The sequence below is a fragment of the Pelodiscus sinensis genome, chromosome 27, assembly GCF_049634645.1.
Source record: "Pelodiscus sinensis isolate JC-2024 chromosome 27, ASM4963464v1, whole genome shotgun sequence".
Lineage (NCBI taxonomy): Eukaryota > Metazoa > Chordata > Testudines > Trionychidae > Pelodiscus > Pelodiscus sinensis.
In genome coordinates, this window is record NC_134737.1 from 17,369,418 (window position 1) to 17,391,758 (window position 22,341).

Consider the following 22,341-nt stretch of genomic DNA (forward strand, 5'->3'; position numbering starts at 1 on the left):
GTCCCGTAAGTCAGCCTGTCCCTCGTTGCTCGAGTATGCATATGTAAGGACACAAAAACCTTTGTCCCATACAGCTTTATACTCTTGGTAACTAAATATTGCAATGCCGTAAACACATTTCTGCAACCCCCTTTAGTAGATTTCACTGAGATTGATACATCAGAATGAAAGCTGGGATTAGACCTTAGGGGCCTGGGCTCCCTGTCCCTCACTAACAGTTAATCCTTCCAGGAAGAAGAGAAGCTGAAATTTTCAGAGAAGCCAAGGAATTAGGCATCCTCAAGAATTTCTGGAGGAAATACCCATCTAGCTTCAGTATGTAAATTAAGTCTGTATAGCAAAGAAGGCTGGGGTTTGCTATTTTTATTGTTTTTCCAGAACGCAACAAGTGTTTAATCAAAGAGTCCAAATCCCATGTCCTCGTCAGACTCCTCAGATTCTTCCTTTTTCTCTTCCTCTTTCTTCTCTTCTGGAAGTCAAAGAAGGTGTAAATTAATATTTGCAAGTCCAAGAGCTCCTGCCAAGACAGGGGTTGGCAATAATTTTTGGCCAGGGCCAAAAATTTTTGAAGTGGCCCTGGGCCGCCCCGGAAGGGGCAGGGCCAGGATGCTGCTGGGCTTCCCCATCCCCAGACTAGAATTGTTCGGGGGGCGGGGGACCCTTTCCCCCTCGGCACCCATGCCCCTGGCAGGGCAGAAGGAGGCTTCGCACACTCCCCCCGCCCCAGGCCAATCAGGGCCTGGGGGCAGGGGAGCTGCACGATGCTTCCTTTGCCCTGCCCTGCGCGAGTGTACAGCACTTTGAAGTGCCATGTGCGCCTTGCAGGGTGGGGGGGGAGGGTGGAAGAAACTCCTCGCAAGCCTGGGGGCAGGAGAAGCAGCAGGGCCTCTGCAGGATGGATCAACCCACTTAGCGGGACGGATCTGGCCTGTAGAGGCTCTTTTGCCCACCCCATGCTAAGAGATGGAATTCTGGACCCTTCTAGTGCGTGTTAAATTTTGTGTTTGACTAATGAATGTTGTATGCACACAGTGACAAATGTAGTATGTATGAATTTAAACAACCCTTTCCCTCCCAACACTTGGGGGCAATAAAAGTTACATTTTAAGGCAATAGTTACACCACTAGGGAAAGAAGATTTGGGCAGGCCTTGGCTTTTAAGGCATATTTTGTGTAAACAGAGGTGACTTTCAACAGTGCTGTAGGACACAGGTGCACAAATCCCACTGACACTGAATGGGATATCTGAGCCTTGCTCCCAAACAGCTTCTGAAAATACAGTCCTCAGCCCCCAACATGTTATGCTGAAGTGAAGTCACTCCTGTGAGAGATCTCCCAGTGTAATCTTAGTTTACAAGTTTGCTCTGTGTACATTAAAAATAGTAGTTCTACATTTAAACCGACAATAGCAAATCCTACAGTTAGGAATGCTATGAAGGCTCATGCTTCAGGTCAGATTCATGGGATTTTCTGCTACTGGATAACGAGAGCAACGTTCTTAATCTCACACACAACCCAGGAATTCCCCTCCCTCAAAAATGAGGCCTACCTGCAGGTGCATCTCCACCAGCAGCTGGAGGAGCAGCAGGGGCAGCAGCAAGAGCACCGTCTGCTGGAACACAGGCTAGTTTGGAGAGGCCTATGAAATGAGAGACTTGTAAATAACACCCGCACGGCCCCATTCTAAGAGCTCTCAAAGTTAAGCAGAATGTTCTGTACTTTGGTAACCTCTCTAAAGAGATTTAGCTTGCCTGCTATGATGTCCCATAAAAGGGCAACATTTCACACGCAGCGCACAAGTGCACACCTGGAGCAAGACAGCACTGTATGGGAGAGCTCTTGAGATGAATGAAATAATTGTTAACTTTGTCTCCCGTATTTAGTAGAGCCATGAAGGCAACCGCTCTGAAATGCGCACACAGATAAATGATGCCCAAACAGAAAATCCACAAGCAGCTGCACTAGATGTGTAATGCAGTAAAAGAATTAGCATAGTACAAAATTAAGAGAACTTGCTCATTTTGAAGTTCAGTTATTTCAAATCACTTCTTTGCTCATATTAGAGGAAAGTTAAAAAAGTGAGCACTAATCTTGAAGTGTCTCATTTGTAATGGGAAATTATTTGGTGTGCAGAATGAAAGTTAGGCTGAAAACTAATGCACCAAAATGAAACTGGATTTTCAACTTTGCAGTTAATTTATTCCTGAGCTCAAGACCACAGTTTCAGAATTTAGAGCACGGCTCTGAATTATACAAGTTAAACTGCAAAGGAAAAAAATATCCGCAGGCAATGAAGACCTGAATTTTAATCTTTCTGAAAGTCATCACAGGAGATGAAAATCAATGGTCATTATAATGCAGCACAGAACCTAAAAGGAATGAGCACTCAGCATTTAACACCGGTCTTCAAACTTTACTAACACTGACTAATTAATCCACTAAACAGGTCCCCACCCACTGAGGTAGGCATTTTCCACATTTGAGATAGGGAAACATTCAAAAATATGAGGTGACTTGTCGCAGAAACAGTGTCACAGGCTACATTGGAACTCAGGAGTTCCTGAATCTCAACCCATGCTCAATCTAGAACAGAATCTTGGTGGCAACTGTATGTTAATGCTTACACAAACGTGCATTTTCATAAGAGCAGGAAATGTAACTGAAAAAAAGTGGCACTGTAATCTGTTGGGGATATATGTTTGAATTTGATAGCCCATCGTGGACCTGTATTTTAACTGAAATGAAAAGTGTTTCAAAATTAGTATTATGAAGTAATGTAGTCACCCTAATCAAACATGCTCTAGTTATAGTCCTGTGGTTTTCCATAGGCACCAGGGGAGCGTTTTTCCATTTGAAAGGATAAAATAGAGAAATATCCAATTTCTACTTCAAATAAATTGAAGTCAGAGTTGATTTAAGCTCATCTCCTGGTTTAATGCAAGAATCTATATACTCTTTAACAATCAAACCTGCTTTCAGACCGACTGAGCTGCCAGGACAGACACCTATTGTATTTTATTAAATTTGTAACAGGTAATCCTTCTGGAGATACTTCTCAGCAAATCAGTATTTTTGCTGACGTTTGCATCAGTTAAGCAAATATGAAACCCAACATTTCCCTTATAGATCAATCCACAGATATGCAAATGGACTGAGTGCTCCACTTCAGTTCTGCAACAACTGAGTTCTTAAAATATCATCAGTTTTTACCTGAGTTAACAACATCATCAACATCTTTGCCATTCAGTTCACTGATGACCTTTATTACAAGAGAGAAAGAGAGGTTAAAGCTCAATTCTGGAGTTGTGGGTGTTCGATATGTTTAGGCTCTTGACACAGGCAATTTCTCTGGCATATTCATTACCAGCACTGGGATGCAGAACAGAAAAATTAAACAATGTACTGAGGAGTCAAAGGGACAAACAGTAGCTTAGAGGCAAAGAGGAGGTTTTAAAGAAAGTTTATAAGATCAACTACTCACAGTGATATGAGCATAAAATTTAACAACGATCTAAACAGAACAGTTGTCAGAATGAAGACCACTGGGTTGCAGATACGTCAGGGTAAACACTGCAGCACTGAATGACTGTAATGCTTTAGAAAGGGAAAGAGGAAAGTAAAACTGACATGGACCAGCGCTAAAGATAATTACACAGCACAAACAGTGAAGAACAAACCAGATTCAAAATTTGAAACACATGCAAGTAAGGAAGTGGCTTTAAAAAGAAAGCTTCAAAAGGGGAGCCAAATTAGTCTGTACAGGATAAACTTAAACAACAAATAGTCTGGTAGCACTTTAAAGACTAACAAAACATGTAGCTGGTATCATGAACTTTTGTGGGCACAATCCTCTTCTTCAGATGACCAGGGAGTTGTATGTCCAGAACCAAAATGAATAGGGAAGAAGGGGGGAGGGGAGGGGAGAAACAAAAGGAGGCGGTGGGTATATAAATATCAAAGGGAAAACTGAGCTAGTATGTAACAGGCAAAACTGATAATCTACAAGCACCTAAAAACTGGATAGCTAGAAGAAGCAGATAAGGACCATTAGTTAGCATTGAGAGAGGAAGAGTACTAACACCAGAATCTACACAGACAAAGAACCATTGGCACCTTCATTGGTTGGTTGATAATGTCCCAGCCATCCGGTATCTCGATTCAAACCATTGGCATGAGAATTAAACTTGTGAATGAACTGTAGTTCCAACCCTTCCCTGTGTATTTGGCTTGTGGAATTGGTCTGTAACAAAACAGCAACTTGAAGATCTCTTAACGAATGACCAGACAAATTAAAGTGTTCACCAACAGTTTAAAAAAGAAAGACAGACTTCAAGTACATGTTCTTGTCTTAGGAGTAATAACTAAGTGCAGTAACAAATCCCTACACACTTACTTGCTCAACATGTTTTTATCCTGTGGTCCCGTATCATGTGTCACTGAACTCATCAGGCTTTTAAAAATTTAACAGTAAAAAAGTTGACCTGAAATCTAAGCACTGAATTATTCCTTTATGTCAAATTTCTCATAACCTACAATTGCTTCAAGTTACTTGAGAACACAACTGTGCAGGGAGGTAGGAAACTGGACTCTGTTCCTGGCTCTGCTCTGACTATACAGTAACCTTGAACAAGTTCTTCCGTCCTTCTGTTCCCTTTTCATTTCTGGTCTCCCATTCCATGTTTCTCAGAACAGCACCCACATGATACAGCACCTATTACAGTGGGGACTGCATTTCAGCTGGCAAAATCTGGCTCACGGGCTGGATCTGGCCTGCTACTACCTCGGTGCTGGTCACTTTGCATTGTGGGTGGGGGTGGGGCAGACAGGGAGCCTGTCTGAAGATCTCACTGGGCTGCTAGCTGAGAGCTGCCTAAGATAAGCCGGTCCCAGCCAGAGCTGATACTTGGCACCCCAACTTCACCCTCCCTACAACCCTCTGCACCCCTGCTCCTATACCACCTTGCAGGCTCCCCAAGTCACAACCCCCTCCCAGATGCTGCACTCCCTTTTACACCCCTCCAGGTCAGAATCCTGCCCTGTATCCTTACCCACTCCTGGGCCCAGCATCCCAATCCTCCCTCCAGGTCACAACCCCGCCTTCACCCAAACTCCCTCGCAGAGCCCAACCCCTACCCCAAGCTCCCTTCTGCACCTAGCCTCCATCTCAGACTTCGCACCGCCACCATTGATATCATGGAAGAGTGCAGCCCTTGACCACTTACCAAATTCCTGGAGTGGCCCCTCCATCAAAAATTGCTGCCCACCCCCACACTAGGCACTACAAGTAAACGAACATGGACAGAGTCTCTCACTGATGGCGATGTAGAAGGACTCAGCAAATACTACAAGGGAATATGTATAAGCAAGGTCAGACCAATGTGAGAACCACACACAGAGTTACACATGGGACAGGCAAATTGTCCATAACAACTGCAGGCTTCTAGAACTTGCCAGGAGTTAGTGTCCCTTGCTTCAAAGTGGTTAAGGGCCGCAACGCAAATTTGCTGCCAACTTGCTCTGACGTGGGTTGTTTTCCAGTTGCCATACCCATCTTGCACAGCTAAGAAAAGTTACATCACATGCTGATCTTTATCTACAGGCAGACACTTATATTTGTATAACCCTCTCTCCCCCCACATCCTCTCCTTACTCCTCTTCCCAGTCAGAGTAGATAGCAACAGAACAACCAAGCAGCTGACGATCAATATTAAAGCTTTTAGAGCAGACAGAAGGTGAAACCCCTAAATCCCAACATTTGCAGACAGATTTATGTCCTCTGTTACTGACAGAGATTGTATAGAGCGACACAAGTACAGTGAGAAGAAACAGTTGTCAGATTTTTCTGGCTTTCCTCCCAGCCCCCAAGTCTCGAAATGCCACATTGCAGGGTGTTTCTCTCTCTCCTGCTGCTGTCCGGACACAAGAGTGATCTCTAAGCCAAAATGCCTCCAATAACCCAGACCATCTTCACAGGACTGTCCACATCCAACAGTTTGGGAAGATCAGGGCCTGGGCTTTGCCCTCTTCCATGGCAGCACTTTGCACTCAAGTGCCACAGTTTGTATTAAATACCAACGCACTTCCAACTGGCAAGTTGTAAGAACTCTTAGGTGCCCCAAAGCAAACAAGAAAGCAGTGTGTCAAGCCCGTTTACACAATTAAACCACAAGGCTGTCCTATTTTGTATAGCACTGGAGCCACAGCGTGCTCCTGGAACTACTTCAGAAGGCAAGAGACAGACTAATGCAAAGAAACCAACCTTGTTGACACGTTCATCATCTGCATCAATACCAACGCTGTCAAGGATCTTCTTGATGTTCTTGGCTGTAGGGCTACTGTTGCCACCCAGGACAGCAAGCAGGTAAGCAGCCACGTGACGCATTCTGAGACACCCCCAGAAAGAATTCACGTTAATGTCTTAAAGACCTAACAAGACAATATGGTGAACAGACCAGCATACAATCTCACCACAGCATTTAGTGCAGGGGTGGGCAAAAGCCTCTCAGAGGGCCAGATCCGGCCTGCCTAGGGCTTTGATCCAGCCCACAAGGGCATTTCAGGCTCTGCCCCCTAGCTCAGTGCCTCAAAGCGGGAGAAAGGCGAGAGCCCTTCTAACTGCTTCTATTTAAAGGGTTGCCATCTTCCCCAGCCTTGGGTAGCAGGGGAGGGGAAGGCCCAAGCCTCTTAAATGAAAACAGTTGAATGGGCTGGCTTCTCTGGCTCCCTAGCAACCTGCTAGAGATGTGGGAGCCGGAGCCTTCTCAACTGTTTCTATTTAAAGGGCTCTCCTGTTCCTCCCCTTGCTGGAGGAGGGGCCAGCTCTTTAACCAGAAACAGCTGAAAGGGATCACAGTCCCCTGCTATGTGCTAGAGACAGGGGAGCTGCAAGCCCTTATTGCTGTTTCTATTTCAAGTGCTCTCCTTTTCCCTGGGGCTGCTAGCCAATGCTTTGCCTTGCAGCAACCGGGAAGGCTCAAGCCCTTTAAACAGAAACAGTGGAAAGGGCTGGCAGAGGCAAGGGGAGCTGTGAGCCCTTTCAGCTGTTTCTATTTCAAGGGCTGGCCTCTTCCCCCACCTGTCAGGCACCGGGTTGCCTAGTAGCTGTGGGGTACAGGAGAGCCCTTTAAATAGAAACAGCTGAGTGGGCTGGCAGCTCTCAGCTCCTCTAGCATGTTGCAGGAGATGCCAGCTGTGTCTATTTAAAGGGCTTTCCTGTTCCCCAGGACTGCTAGGCAAGCATTGCCTGCCAGGTGCAGGGAGGGCAATAAGCCTTTTAAATAGAAGCACTTAAAAGGGCTTGAGTCTGACTCCCTAGCAACTGCATTAGACGCTGGGAGCACTGCAAGCCCTTTTAAGTCTTTGGCTGTGTCTACATTGGCGCGATCTTGTGCCAAAGCGGCCACTTTTGCACAAAAACATGCTGCCTGTCTACACTGGGGGGAGTTCTTGTGCAAAAACACTGATGTTCTAATGTGTGAAATCAGTGCTTCTTGCACAAGAACTATGATGCTCCCACTCATGAATAAGCCCTCCTGCGCAAGTGTTCTTGAGCAAGAGGCCAGTGTAGACAGGCAATGTTAATTTCTTGCGCAAGAAAGTGTCTACACTGGTGCACATCTCTTGCACAAAGGCACATGCCAGTATAGATGCTTTCTTACGCAAATACTTTAATGCAAGAACTCTCGCATTAAAGAGTATTTGCGCAAGATCATGCCATTGTAGACATAGCCTTTCTATTTAAAGGGCTGGCCCCTTCCCAGTGCCTATCAGGCAAGGCTTGCCTAGCAACCTGGAGAACACAAGAGCCCTTTTAACAGAAACAGCTGAAAGGGTTCACAGCTCCCCACATCTCTAGTGTGTTGTGGGAGACACAGGATCCCTTTGAATTGCCCAATAACTAACGATTTTTTTTATAACTGGTTGTGATAAAAATATCTAGATGCCATTTTTATAGTCAAGTGTGGGAAATCATTTGTAACCCATAAAACCTAACTGAATATACTTAGTGTGGGAGGAAAAACAGGGACTTTGATACTATTTCATGGAGTCATAGGTCTGGAAGGGGCCTCTAAGTCATTTAGTTTAGTCTCCTACACTCATGACAGGAGTAAGTATTAATTTTCAGTACCCTATGTTTAATGTTAGCGTTGTAGTTATTACAAATGTTACAAGTGTTCTCAAAATGTTAGTGTTATTACAAATTTTACAAATGTTGCCTTCTATGATAATCTTTGGATAATGCTGTATGTAGTTAATTATTGTTATATTTTATTATGGTACTTTGTTGCATAAAAAACATATTGACATCTTTTCACAGCACATGCCCGCCCCTTCCGGGTCGGCCTGCAGACACTTCTGAAATTTGTGAAGTGGCTCTCTTTCAAAAATTATTGCCCACTCCTGATTTAGTGGCTAATACAGAACTACAGATCCAGAGGGAGGAAACTGTTGGAAAGGCCATTAGCTACAGATACCTTCTTCGGGCTCACAAACTTTAGCAGGCAAGCTTTTATGCTGTCTTTACACTCCGAGGCTATGTCTACACTGCAGGCTTCTTGCAAAAGAACTGTTTTGCACAAGAGTGCGTCCACAGTGCCATATGCTTTTGCTCAAGAGCATCCATGGCAGAGTGGACGCTCTTGCGCAAGAAAGCTCTGATGGCCGTTTTAGCCATAGGGGTTTCTTGCGCAAGAAACCCCTGTTGCCCGTTCACACTGCCTTCTTGCGCAAGACGGTTTATTCCTCGTGGGGAGAGGAATAACTCTTGAGCAAGAAGCCCTCCGTTTTGATGCTTTAGTGTAAATATATGTGCGCAAGAACACGCGTGCAGTGTAGACGCTTCGCAAGTTTTTGCACAAGAACTACCGTTCTCGCGCAAGAAGCCTGCAGTGTAATCATAGCCCAAAGGTTTTCCCAGCATAATAATACTAGCAAGATCTTCTAGTGACAATGCAGTTAGGCAAGCAGCTTTATTCTAATATTAAGTACTAGAAGATTTAAGAGATGCTGCTTGGGTCCTTCAGGGCAGGGGTTTGGGAGGTGTGTGGGGGATTCAGGGGAGGGAGTGGAGGCAGCTGGGCCAGGTCAGTAGGGGACTGCATTGCTTAGCCAGTGGTTGTTCCCTGGGGCTGGGGTGCTTGCTGCCCTCCTGGTCATTCAGGGGTATAACTGTCCCTGCTATCACACTCCCCCCTGATGAGAAACAATCACATTCCAGGCACAGCCAATTGTTTTGGCACAACCAAATCCTGACCTTGCCTCAAGTTGTGGTAAGAGGATGCTGCATACCAAATTTGGTGGTCCTAGCTCTTATCGTTTAGAAGTTCTTGAACAAACAGACGGATGGACACAAACTCTTGCAAATATATAGTAGAGAAAAAAGCTTAGGGCTGGTCTAACACAACACATTACAATGGCACATCTGAGCCTGCTGCGCTACTGCAGCACTTCAAAGTAGATTCGGTGTAGATAAATACAGGTATGCAGGGGCAACATTAAAAAGGCAAAGGCACAGAACGAGCTCAATCTAGCTACACACATAAAGGGAAACAATAAGACTTTATATAAATATATTAGAAGAAAGAGGAAGACCAAGAACAGGGTAGGCCCATTGCTCAGTGCGGAGGGAGAATCAATAACAGGAAACTTGGAAATGGTAGAGGTGCTTAATGACTTCTTTGTTTCGGTCTTCACCAAGAAGTCTGATGATGAAGGAATGCCTAACATAGTGAATGCTAGTGGGAAGGGGGTAGGTTTAGAAGATAAGATAAGATAAAATAAAATAAAAATTACTTAGAAAAGTTAGATGTTGGCAAATCACCAGGGCCTAGAATATTCAAGTGGGTAGTAGAGGAGATATCTGAGCCTTTAGCTGTCATCTTTGAAAAATCATGGAAGATGGAGCCCATTTATAAAAAGGGAAATAAGAACAACCCAGGAAACTACAGACCAGTTAGTTTAACTTTTGTCCCAGGAAAGATAATGGAGCAAGTAATTAAGGAATTCATTTGCAAACACCTGGATGATAATAGGGTGATAGGTAACAGCCAGCATGGATTTGTAGAGAACAAATCATGTCAAACCAATCTGATAACGAGTCCGGTGGATAAGGGAGAAGAGGTGGACGTGGTATACCTTGACTTTAGTAAGGCATTTGATACGGTCTAGCATGATCTTCTTATCAATAAACTAGACAAATACAATTTAGATGGGGCTACTATAAGGTGGGTGCATAACTGGCTGGATAACCGTTCCCAGAGAGTAGTTATTAACGGTTCATAATCCTGCTGGAAGGGTATAACAAGTGGGATTCCACAGGGGTCTGTTTTGGGACTGTTTCTGTTCAGTATCTTCATCAACAATTTAGATATTGGCATAGAGAGGATGATTATTAAGTTTGTAGATGATCCCAAGCTGGGAGGGATTGCAACTGCTTTGGAGGATAAGGTCGTAATTCAAAATGATCTGGATAAACTGGAGAAATGGTCTGAAGTAAATACGATGAAGTTTAATAAGGACAAATGCAAAATGCTCCACTCAGAAAGGAACAATCAGTTTCACATACAGCATAGTAAGTGACTGTCTAGGCAGGAGTACTGCAGAAAGGCATCTAGGGGTCAGAGTGGACCACAAGCTAAATAGGAGCCAACAGTGTGACACTGTTGCAAAAAAAAGCAAACATCCTTCTGGGAAGCATTAACAGGAGTGCTGTGAGCAAGCCACAGGAAGTCATTCTTCTGCTCTACTCTGTGCTGGTTAGGCCTCAACTGGAGTATTGTGTCCAGTACTGGGCACCGCATTTCAAGAAAAATGTGGAGAAATTGGAGAAGGTCCAGAGAAGAGCAACAAGAATGATGAAAGGTCTAGAGAACATGGCTCATGAAGGAAAACTGAAAGAACTGGGCTTGTTTAGTTTGGAAAGAAGAGACTGAGGGGGGACATAATAGCGATTTTCAGGTATCTAAAAGGGTGTCACAAGGAGGAGGCAGAAAAATTGTTTTCCTCGACCTCTGAGGACTGGACAAGAAGCAATGGGCTTAAACTGCAGCAAGGGAGGTTTAGGTTGGACACTAGGAAAAGGTTCCTGCCTGTCAGGGTGGTTAAACATTGGATTAAGTTGCCCAGAGAGGTAGTGGAATCTCCATCTCTGGCGATATTTAAGAGTAAGTTAGACAGACATATATCAGGGTTGATCTAGACCAGGGCTACTCAACACACGGTCTGCAGTTGGGATGCTAACTAGCAGTTAATTGACTCGTCGAGTAGTTGACGGTATTTCCATTGACTACTTGATAGGCACTTCTGCATGCAGCCCAGGGCCAGCAGGAAGTCCTTTTGACTCGGCTGCACGCGGGTGCCAGCTATGACCCCGGACTCCACGCTGGAGCCAGAGTTAACTGGGGACTGCCCAGCTGATCCTGGGTTCCAGTGCAACATTTCTCTGGAACTCGGGATCAGCTGGAGAACCCAGCTGACCCTGTGCGCCATGCTGCACTGCTAAGCCCGGGCTCAGCTATGTGGTGCTGCCACTTTCAAGTACCCCTTTTCCCCCCCTTTTGCTGCCTCTATCTGATAGAGGCAGCAAGAGGGAGGGGGAGAGAATTGACTAGTCGACTGACTATCTGATAAGCATTTGCTTATTGGAGAGTTGACTAGTCTTTAACATCCCTAGCCCATGGCCCATTTGTTTGCGGCCCAAGATGGAGTTTGTATTTACATGGCCCATGAGTGGGAGCCAAAAGGAAAAAAGCAGTAAATATAATAGTCTTCTGCTGATATGCATTTTTGTAGTTAAATTCCTGGACTATCATTGTTCATTAAAAGTGCTGTCATATGGGTAAAAATCAGGTAAATATTGCATTTTATTAATATCAGCAGAACTGACTTAAATGGGGCCTGTGTGTTGTGTAGTCATGCCTTAATCTTTGTATTCATTCCTGTCAGTGTGAAAGAAGCTATTTTTTCATATATTTGCATACATATTTGCATGTATATGCAACCACATTTAAGTTGTGGCCCTCAGCATGTGCTGAGAGTATCATTGTGGGCCCCCCCGGGACTTCCAAAGTTGAGTAGCACTGATCTAGACCGTACTGGGTCCTGCTGCGAAGGCAGAGGACTGGACTCAATGACCTCTCGAGGTCCCTTCCAGTTCTAGTGTTTATGATTCTATGAAATCTGCCTCCTTGAGCGGTGGTAATTAGGTTGACACGAGGTACACAGAGATTTAGGTGGGATTAACTATGTCACTCGGGGGATTTTTCATACCCTGACCAACTTGGTTCATCTGACTAATGTGTATACACCAGGCCACATGGTGGTTCAGAAAGCAACATATGCTGTACCTGTACAAGTAGGCTGTGTCTGCATTGGCACCCTTTTCCGGAAAAGGGATGCTAATGAGACCAGTCGGAATTGCAAATGCCGCGGGGGATTTAAATATCCCCCACGGCATTTGCATGAACATGGCTGCCGCTTTTTTCCGGCTCGGGGTTTTGCCGGAGAAAAGCGCCAGTCTAGACGGGATCTTGCAGAAAATAAACCCTTTTCTGGAAGATCCCTTATTCCCAGGACGCACCTGAAGTGATTTACCAGCATGGAATGCTCATCTGCTATACTGGCCAAGTGCTCCTAGTGTGGCAATGGCCATTCTGACAAAGCTGCACTTTGAATGGATATTGTAAACCAAGCTATGCTGGTAAAAGCTTCTGCTGGCAGAACTATGTCAATCAGGTATAATACCTCTGATTAATGTGACAGTACTGGTATCACTCTGTAGTACTGAACAGGTTTTGCTATATTGGTAAAACTGCAGCTACACCACAGGAACTTGTTGACATAGCCTTGGTTAAAAAAATAGCTTCGACTGTATCACCAGTCCACATATGGGAATAGTGACAGCTAAACTCATAATGATGGAAAGAAAACCCTTTTTTAGAAATCACAAAAATCGTAAGGGTTAAGCTACTTCACTCATGGGCTGTGTCTACACTGGGCCACTTATTCCGGAAAATCAGCTGCTTTTCCGGAATAAGCTGCGAGCTGTCTACACTGGCCCTTGAATTTCTGGAAAAGCAACGACGCTCTACTGTACAAAATCATCCGCTATTCCGGAAAAACTATTCTGCTCCCGCTCAGGCATAAGTCCTTATTCTGGAACACTGTTCCGGAAAAGGGCCAGTGTAGACAGCCCAGTAGTCTTTTCCGGAAAAAAGCCCCAATCACGAAAATGACACTCGGGGCTCTTTTCCGGAAAAGTGCATCTACATTGGCCACAGACGCTTTTCCGGAAAAAGGGCTTTTGCGGAAAAGCAGCCTGCCAATGTAGACGCTCCTTTTCCGGAAATACTTATAGCGAAAACTATTCTGCTTTAAGCATTTCGGGACATTCATGCCAGTGCAGACACGCTACAGACCTGAGGAAAGAGGGACCCACATCCCATCCAATGTCAGCTCTCCGGGGGCCAGAGCGGGAACGCGCGAGAGGAGAAAGGGAGCAGGGAGGAGTCTGGTGTCACCGTGAATCGAGGCGTGAAGCTGATGCCCACAAGCCCCCACGCACCTCCCGCGCTGAAGCGCCCCGCCGCGCCGCAAGAGGGCCTTTCCCCGCAGCGGGGCAGCCGCGACTGCGAGCTCGCGCCTGCGCACACGGCGCGGGAGGCCGCCCGGCGCGCGCAGGCGCAGCCCAGCCTCATGATGGGGGCAGTCTCGGGGTCCCCGGGCCATCCCTCGGGGGGCAGCGGGCGCCCAGGGGGCTCAAGGAGGGAAGGGGCCCGGTCCCCACACTCACTTGCCGCTGCGGCCCGCGCTCTGAGGCGGGTGACGATTGGCCTACGGGGGCGCACGGGCGGGTCAAAAGGCGCGAGGTCAAAGGTCACCCTGCGTCTTCCTGTCGCTGTCTCTACGACGGCTCCGAAAACAAAGGCGGCTAGTAGCCCCGCCCCCAGCCGCGCTTGGTCTGCGCATGCGTGCAGAGCAATGGGCGCTGGGCCCGCCCTCTTGGCCGAGCCCCGCCCCTGCCTGTTTAGAGAAAGGCGGGGCCGTGGGTTGCCAGGGCAGAGGCTGTGGGGGAGGAGGGCCTGCGCACCTGGCTGAGGCCCTGTAGCCATGGGGGGTCCTGGGGGTGGCAGCTCCCCCCAGGCTAAGTCTGCACTGGCACGATCTTGTGCCAGAAATATGCAAATGAGGCTGTGTGGAATATCACTGAGCTTCATTTGCATATCTAATGAGCCGCCAGGGTATGGCTAGACTGCAGGAGTTTTTCAGGATTCTGGAGACATCCCAGAAAAACTCTTCTGCATCCAGGGATGTGTTTGTTCTTCTGCTTTTTTTTAGCGGAAAAGCAAACATGATCTTTTGGTCACCCCTATATGCCTCTTTCCACAGGAAAAGGGGGCTTCTGGTCATGTGTCCATCTTGCCCCCAGAGTTACCTCGAGGGGTGTGGCTAATGAGAGTCAGAGTACATTTAAAAAAACTTCTTTGGGTGCACACCCTAAGGAAATGTGCTGCGCATGCCTATGCTTTTTATAAATACATAGAAGCAAAAGGAAGACCAAGGAGAGGGTAGGCCCACTGGTCAGTGAGGAGGGAGAAACAGTAACAGGAAACTTGGGAATGGCAGAGATACTAAATGACTTCTTTATTTCAGCCTTCACTAAGAAATCTGATGAAGGAATGCCTGACATAGTGAATGCTAGTGGGAAGGAGGTAGGTTTAGAAGATAAAATAAAAAAACTACAAGTTAAAAATCACCTAGATGGCCTGCAAGTCACCAGGGCCTGATGAAATGCATCCTAGAATACTCAAGAAGCTGAGAGAGGAGGTATCTGAGCCTCTAGCTACCATCTTTGGAAAATCATGGGAGACAGGAGAGATTCCAGAAGACGGGAAAAGGGCAAATCTAGTGCCCATTTATAAAAAGGGAAATAAGAACAACCCAGGAAACTACAGACCAGTTAGTTTAACTGTGCCAGGTAAGATAAAAGAGCAAGTAATTAAGGAAATCATCTGAAAACACTTGGAAGGTGGCAAGGTGATAGGGAACAGCCAGCATGGATTTGTAAAGAACAAATCATGTCAAGCCAATCTGATAGCTTTCTTTGATAGGATAATGAGTCTTGTGGATAAGGAAGAAGCGGTGGATGTGGTATACCTAGACTTTAGTAAGGCATTTGATACGGTCTTGCATGATATTCTTATCAATAAACTAGGCAAATACAACTTAGATGGGGCTACTATCAGGTGGGTGCATAACTGGCTGGAAAACCGTACTTGGAGAGTTATGGTTAACAATCCTGCTGGAAAGGTATAATAACTGGGGTTCCGCAGGGGTCTGTTTTGGGACTGGCTCTCTTCAATATCTTCATTAACGATTTAGATATTGGCATTAAAAGTACGCTTATTAAGTTTGCAGATGATACCAAGCTGGGAGAGGTTGCGACTGCTCTGGAGGATAGGGTCATAATTCAAAATGATCTGGAGAAATTGGAGAAATGGTCTGAGGTAAACAGGATGAAGTTTAATGAAGACAAATGCAAAATGCTCCACTTAGGAAGGAACAATCAGTTTCATACATAGGCTACGTCTACACTGGCACCCTTTTCCGGAAATGCTTAAAACGGAACAGTTTTCTGTTATAAGTATTTCCGGAAAAAGCGCGTCTACATTGGCAGGATGCTTTTCTGTAAAAGCACTTTTTCCGGAAAAGCGTCCTTGCCAATGTAGACGCGCTTTCCCGCAAAAAAGCCCCGATCAGCATTTTTGCGATCGGGGCTTTTTTGCGGAAAAGAAATCTGTGCTGTCTACACTGGCCCTTTTCTGGAACAGTTTTCCGGAAAAGGACTTTTGCCTGAATGGAAGCAGCATAGTTTTTCCGGAAAAGCACTGATGATTTTAGAGTAGATCGTCAGTGCTTTTCCGGAAATTCAAGGGGCCAGTGTAGACAACTGGCAAGTTATTCCGGAAAAGCGGCTGATTTTCCGGAATAAGTGGCCAGTGTAGACCCAGCCATACAGAATGGGAAGCGACGGTCTAGGAAGGAGTTTAGTTTAGAAAAGAGAAGATCGAGGGGGGACATGAGAGCAGTTTTCAGGTATCTAAAAGGGTGTCATAAGGAGGAGGAAAAAACTTGTTCATCTTGGCCTCTGAGGATAGAACAAGAAGCAATGGGCTAAACTGCAGCAAGGGAGGTTTAGGTTGGACAGTAGGAAAAGGTTCCTGTCAGGGTGGTGAAACACTGGAATAAATTGCCAGGGAGGTTGTGGAATCCCCATCTCTGGAGATATTTAAGAGCAGGTTAGATAAATGTCTATCAGGGATGATCTAGACAATATTTGGTCCTGCCATGAGGGCAGGGGTCTGGACTCGATGTCCTCTCGAGGTCCCTTCCAGTTCTAGTCTTCTATGATTCTATGAAAGTTATAGTGACCATATTTTCTGAACCAAAATTAGGGATACATTAGCCACGCCCCTGACTGTTAGCCACGCCCCTGACCCCCCAACTCCTCACCCTCTCTGACTCCTGCCCTTCTCACTCCCCTCAGTCCTTCTGGGACCTGCCCACCTCACCTGCATTAGCCCTTCTCTTTCCCCTGGCTACAGCTACACTGTAGCCTTCTTCCAGAAATGCTTATGCAAATGAAGCACGGCGTTGAATGTTGCCATGCTTCATTAGAATAATTAATTAGCAGCTGCTTTTGGGCAAGAGGCTTTTGTGCAAAAGGGAGCTGTGTAGATGGTTCCTTTTTACGCAAAAACCCCCTCTTGCGCAAGAGCCATGCTTCCTGAAAATGTCTGGTGGGGCTTTCTGGGACATTTCACTATTTGATGGGGCACTGGAACAGAGCATTTAAATTTGGGACAGTCATGGAAAATACGGGACATATGTCAGTGTACCTAAAGTGTGAAACCCTGGATTCCCACTGCAGGGCCTGGCTTCAGAGGAGCGCTCAAATGCCGGGGTGTGAGGGAGGTGGGTGGCGGGTGGCTAAAAACATGAGGCTGCCTGGGGTAGAGCATCATTAAAACATGGTGGGGCATACCACTTCAAAGACAGAGAGTAGCAGTGAGTGTTGTGCTCTGGGATTTGCATTCAGACTAACCCCTGCTGTTAAACTTATAACGTTTTTGAAAAAGTGGTAAACAGGGAGGTGGCAAAATTTGCAGATACTACAAAATTACTCAAAATAATTAAGTCCAAAGCTGACTGCCAAGAGTTACCAAGGGATCTCACCAACCTGGGTGATTGGCCAGTACAAAGGCAGGTGGAATTCAGTGTTGATGAGGGCAAAGTATTGCACATGGAAAAATATACTCCCAACTATACATACAAAAATGATGCACTCTAAATTAGCTGTTATCACTCAAGAGAAAGATCTTGGAATCATTGTGGATAGTTTCCTGAAAACATCTGCGCAGAGTGCAATGGCAGTCTAAAAACTAAAAAGCTAACAGAATATTGGGAATCATTAGGAAAGGAATAGATAATAACACAGAAAATACCATATTGCCTCTACATAAAATCATTGTATGCCCACATCATGAATACTGCATACAGCTCTGGTCACCCCATCTAAAAACATTTTTTTTTTACTTAGAAAAGGTACAGAAAGGGCAACAGAAATGATATGGGGTAAGGAACAGCTTCCATAGGAGGAGAGATTAACAAGACTGGGACTTTTTAGATTGGAAAAGAAATGACTAAAAGATGGAGGGATATGTTAGAAGTCTAGAAAATCATAAATGGTGTAGAAAAATAGAATAAGAAAATGTTATTTAATCCCTCAACATAACACAAGAAGCGGACCCAGTTAAATTTATAGGCAGCATAGTTAACCTGTGGAATTCTTTACCAGGAGATGGTGAAAAGGCCCAAACCATAACAGAGTTCCAATAAGAACAAAATAAGTCCTCATTTTTTCAGAAACAATGGCTCTTGTGCAATAGGGGTTTTTTTGCACAAAAAGGAGCTGTCTACACCGCTCTTTTTTGTGCAGAAGTCTCTTGTGCAAAAACAGCTGCTCATTAATTATGCAAATGAAGTGCAGCGATATTCCATGCTGAGCTTCATATGCATAAGCTTTTCCACAAGAAGGCTACAGTGTAGATGTAGCCCAGGAGATAAGAATTCTTAAGACAGATAACACGTCATGTTTTCAATGAACTGAAAGCTGCAGTGCTCGGCCTCTGGAAAATCAAGTCCCTCATTTCATAGGAACAGCCACACTGGAGCAGACAATGGTCCATCCAGCCTCGTCTCCTATCTCTGACAGTGGTCAATGCCAGAACTTCAGGGGCGTGTACAGAACAGGGCAGATGAAGTCCTCCTCCTGTCTTAAGGCACTAAAAGATGGATTTCGGGGACTGCTGTAGACATCCTGGTATTGACCCTGCATAGAGTCTTGTCTGAACAGGGGCACTCTACTTGTTTCACTAGAAATACCCAGGAACACAAAGCCAGTGCATTTGATTGATGGATCGAGGCTGAAGGTTTTTTTGCCTGTGTAAACACGTTAGAATGTTTCAGGAGACATTTTTCATTCAGTTCCTTCCAAACTGACTCACTGAGTCTATGAAAGACTCAGCTACAGACGAGCTCCTGGCTTAAACAAGCAGAAAAGGGTTTCAGAGATGTGGATTGCTATAGATCTTCACAAGAGGGCAGAAAATAACTGTGAAAACAATGTGCAGCTTTTTTGACCCTGAAACAGACTTTCAGATGGAAAATTCTCAAGGACGCTTTGATTCTCTATTGCATAGAAATGTCTTTCAGAAGTTACTAAGAGAACTGGCATCCATGCACTTCAAAGAATACCAGCAAGGACACGTACACGTACACGTATACGTACACGTACAGGAACAGGTATGTGTTCAGGCTGCCATGGCATCATCCCTGCTGGTCCCCTCTTTTCCAGACCACGGTGGAATTAAAAAACTGGACCCATTTCTGACCTCAATACGCAACTTATTCCAGCTTCAGACAGGCAGAAAGCAAGAAGCTAGGAAAGGAGAGATGATATCATAACAAATATTATTCAGATATGGACTTAACAAACCTTCCATATCTGAATTGTTAGGGGAGATAAAAGGATACAGTCATTAAGAAAGGGATAGGGTATGTCTACACGACAGCGCTAATTCGAACTAACTTAATTCGAATTAGTTCATTCGAATTAAGCTAATTCGAATTAGCGCAGCTAGACTTGTAAACTAGTTCAAATTAGCATTTTGCTAATTCGAACTAGCATGTCCACACAGAGTGGACCCTGAACAGAGGTTAAGGATGGCCGGAAGCAGTGCCGGCAGGGCATCAGATGAGGACTTAGAGCGTGGAGCTGCTGTCTCAGGCTAGCCGAGGGCTGTGCTTAAAGGGACCCGACCCCCACCCTGGACAGACAGTTCTTAGGGTTCCCCGCTTGCAAAGCAGTCCTGGCTTGGAGTGCCCTGAGTGCCAACACGTGGAACATCACAGCACTCGGCCATCAGACCGGCTGCACTTGCCACAGGCTGCCATCCGGGGGGAGGGGGTAGTCGGGGGGGCTGCAGGAGAACTTCCACCCCGAGAAGCCCGCAGAGCCAGCCCAGTCCTCCCCATCGGGGGCACGTACCCCATTCCTCCCTCACCTCCTTCCACTTACCCTTCCCTAGCCCCCCTTCCTGATGTACAAAATAAAGGACACGTGTGTTCAAAAATAGAATCTCTCTTTATTGTACAAAACTGGGGGAGACTGGGAAAAAGAGGTGGGAGAGGGGAGGGCAACTAAAATGATCAGAGGTTTGGAACAGGTCCCATATGAAGAGAGGCTAAAGAGACTGGAACTTTTCAGTTTAGAAAAAAGGAGACTGAGGGGGGATATGATAGAGGTCTATAAAAGCACGAGTGGTGTGAAGAGGGTGCATAAAGAAAAGTTCTTCATTAGTTCCCATAATAGAAGGACTAGAGGACACCAAATGAAATGAATGGGTAGCAGGCTTCAAACTAATAACAGAAAGTTCTTCTTCACAAAGCAAATAGTCAACCTGTGGAACTCCTTGCTGCAGGAGGTTGTGAAGACTAGAACTAGAACAGAGTTTAAAGAGAAGTGAGATAAAGTGATGGAGGTTGGGTCCATGGAGTAATATTAGCCAGGGGGTAGAAATGGTGTCCCTGGCCTCTGTTTGTGGAAGGCTGGAGATGGATGGCACGAGACAAATGGCTTGGTCATTGTCTTCAGTCCATCCCCTCCAGGGTCCCTAGTGTTGGCCGCTGTCGGCAGACAGGCTACTGGGCTAGATGGACCTTTGGACTGACCCAGTACGGCCATTGTAAGCTCAGGGCTCAGGGTCGGGGGGTCTCACTGGACCACCTTGATTTTCATGCACACCTGCTCCTTGGTGGCCAGGCTGGCAGCTCTCCTGCCCTAGACGGCCACTTTCCTGTGCCTAGTGCGGAGGTTGTGGATGAGGTCCACGGTGTCTGCACTAGACCAGGTGGGTGCCCGCCTCTTGCAGATCTGGGTAGGCTCCCGGGAGCCACCAGCCTGGTCCCGGGAAGAGGCAGAGGGCTGGGTGGCAGCGGGTGGCTGGTTCGTGCTGTGCCAGGTGCAGGGTCTGCTGGCTGGGTGCTGGCAGGCTTGCACCTGGCACGGGCACTATAGCCAGCCCGTGCCCCTTTAAGGGCTCTGGGGCCGGGAGGGGGGCCGAAGAGTTTCCCTGGTGGTGCCCAGAGTGGCCACCAGGGAAAGCTGGGAAGGGCTAGCCTCCCACTAGTTCGAATTAAGTGGCTACACAGCCCTTAATTCGAACTACTTAATTCGAACTAGGCGTTAGTCCTCGGAGAATGAGGTTTACCTAGTTCAAATTAAGCGCTCCGCTAGTTGCAATTAAGTTCGAACTAGCGGTTTGTATGTGTAGCGCCTATTAAAGTTAAGTCGAACTAATGTCTGTTAGTTCGAATTAACTTTGTAGTGTAGACATACCCATAGAGAATAAGACAGAGAATATCTTATTGCCTCTATATAAATCCATGATATGCCCACATCTTGAATACTGTGTACAGATGTCACCTCATCTCAAAAAGATATCTTTGCATTGGAAAAAGTTCAGAAAGGGCAACAAAAATTATTAGGTGTTTGGAACGAGTGCCACATGTTGAGAGGTTAAAAAGACTGTAACTTTCAGCTTGGAAGAGAGACAATTAAGGGGGGATATGATGGCGGTCTATAAAATTCATGACTGGTGTGAAAAAAGTGAATGAAGAATAACACAAGAACTAGGGGTCACCACATGAAATTAATAGGTAGTGGGTTTAAAACAAACACAAAGAAGTATTTCTTCACACAACACACAGTCAACCTGTGGAACTCCTTGCCACAGGATGGTCCCAAGACTATAATGGGATTCAAGAAAGAGCTAGATAAATTCATAGAGGACAGGTCCATCAATGACTATTAGCCACTATGGGCAGAAATGGTGTCCCTAGCCTCTGTTTGTTAGAAGCTGGGAATGGGTGACAAAGGATGGATCAGTTAATGCTTACCTAATGCTAATATAATAATGTTAATTTCTTCCGGGGCACCTGGCATTGGCCACTGGGCTGGATGGACCTTTGGTCTGACCCAGTATGGCCGTTCTTATGTACTTTTTTATGGACTTTTTCCTAGCCCCAGAAAGCACTGTTTGGAGCTAGCGGGATGCCTCCACATGTTTTTCCTCTCTGCCTAACAGGTGAAGGGCAAGGAAGAGCTCTCCTTGCACATTTCTCCATCCTCGCTTCTGGATCAATGCCTGCCCATCTTTGCAGCACATCGATGAAGGAAAGGGATGAGAAGTTTAGAGGTTCAGGAATGTTAATTACATGCTTGAAGATGCTCACCAACTAATGCACATAGTAATGTGGTCAGTCACCCTGCACTGATTTTAGTTTCAACCAGACATTGTTGAAACTTTGCTATATCTGTATTTATGCTGTATCAATAAGTTACATTCAGAAATTCAACGTCCGCCCAGAAGACATTAATTTTTTAACATTTCATCCACTTTTGGGAAGCCTCTAGAAAAGGAATCTGGGAATTTCCTATTTGGGATAAGTGCATGTGTACAAAACTCAGCTGTAAATTGAAGACAGACTTCCCTTAGCTTTTGCTATAATGGAAGATCATTACATTACCAACCCACTGCAGTTATCTGTTCCTTTCTTAAGGGGATCTCAAGGCACTTCAAAAACATTTCTTAACCCTTGCCACCCTTCAGTGAGGAGGTATTCTCATTGTACACATAAGGAAACTGAGGCACAAGGTGATATGACTTGCCCAAGGCCATGCAGTGTGTACAGCATGAGTTATGTGAACCCAGGAGTCCTGAC

General features: G+C 45.7%; 1 protein-coding gene across 3 annotated transcripts; it reads right to left on the reverse strand.

The window, feature by feature from the left end:
- Positions 1-348: 348 nt before the first annotated feature.
- On the reverse strand, positions 349-14,029 carry LOC102451906 (large ribosomal subunit protein P2-like). 3 transcript variants are annotated; one of them, XM_075909942.1, is made up of 6 exons: positions 13,790-14,029; positions 6,260-6,383; positions 4,114-4,152; positions 3,211-3,259; positions 1,550-1,639; positions 349-469 (listed from the first exon to the last, which is right to left on the reverse strand). In XM_075909942.1, the coding sequence occupies exons 2-6, from the start codon at positions 6,380-6,382 to the stop codon at positions 393-395; spliced, it is 378 nt and encodes a 125-aa protein (XP_075766057.1). In that variant the 5' UTR covers position 6,383; positions 13,790-14,029; the 3' UTR covers positions 349-392. The 3 variants fall into 3 exon arrangements, with proteins under 3 accessions (XP_075766057.1, XP_075766058.1, XP_075766059.1); XM_075909943.1 differs by lacking the exon at positions 13,790-14,029 and adding an exon at positions 6,469-7,094; XM_075909944.1 differs by lacking the exon at positions 4,114-4,152 and having other exon boundaries at positions 13,790-13,993.
- Between the last annotated feature and the right edge of the window lie 8,312 nt (positions 14,030-22,341).

Excerpts from the sequence above, each read along its gene's own strand:
- LOC102451906 (XM_075909942.1), bottom strand. The coding sequence starts at position 6,382 with ATGCGTCACGTGGCTGCTTACCTGCTTGCTGTCCTGGGTGGCAACAGT. Across the intron at positions 4,153-6,259 it reads ATGATGAACGTGTCAACAAG|ATACCGGATGGCTGGGACAT; the intron begins GTTGGTTTCTTT and ends GTTTGAATCGAG. Across the intron at positions 470-1,549 it reads TGGTGGAGATGCACCTGCAG|AAGAGAAGAAAGAGGAAGAG; the intron begins GTAGGCCTCATT and ends TTTGACTTCCAG.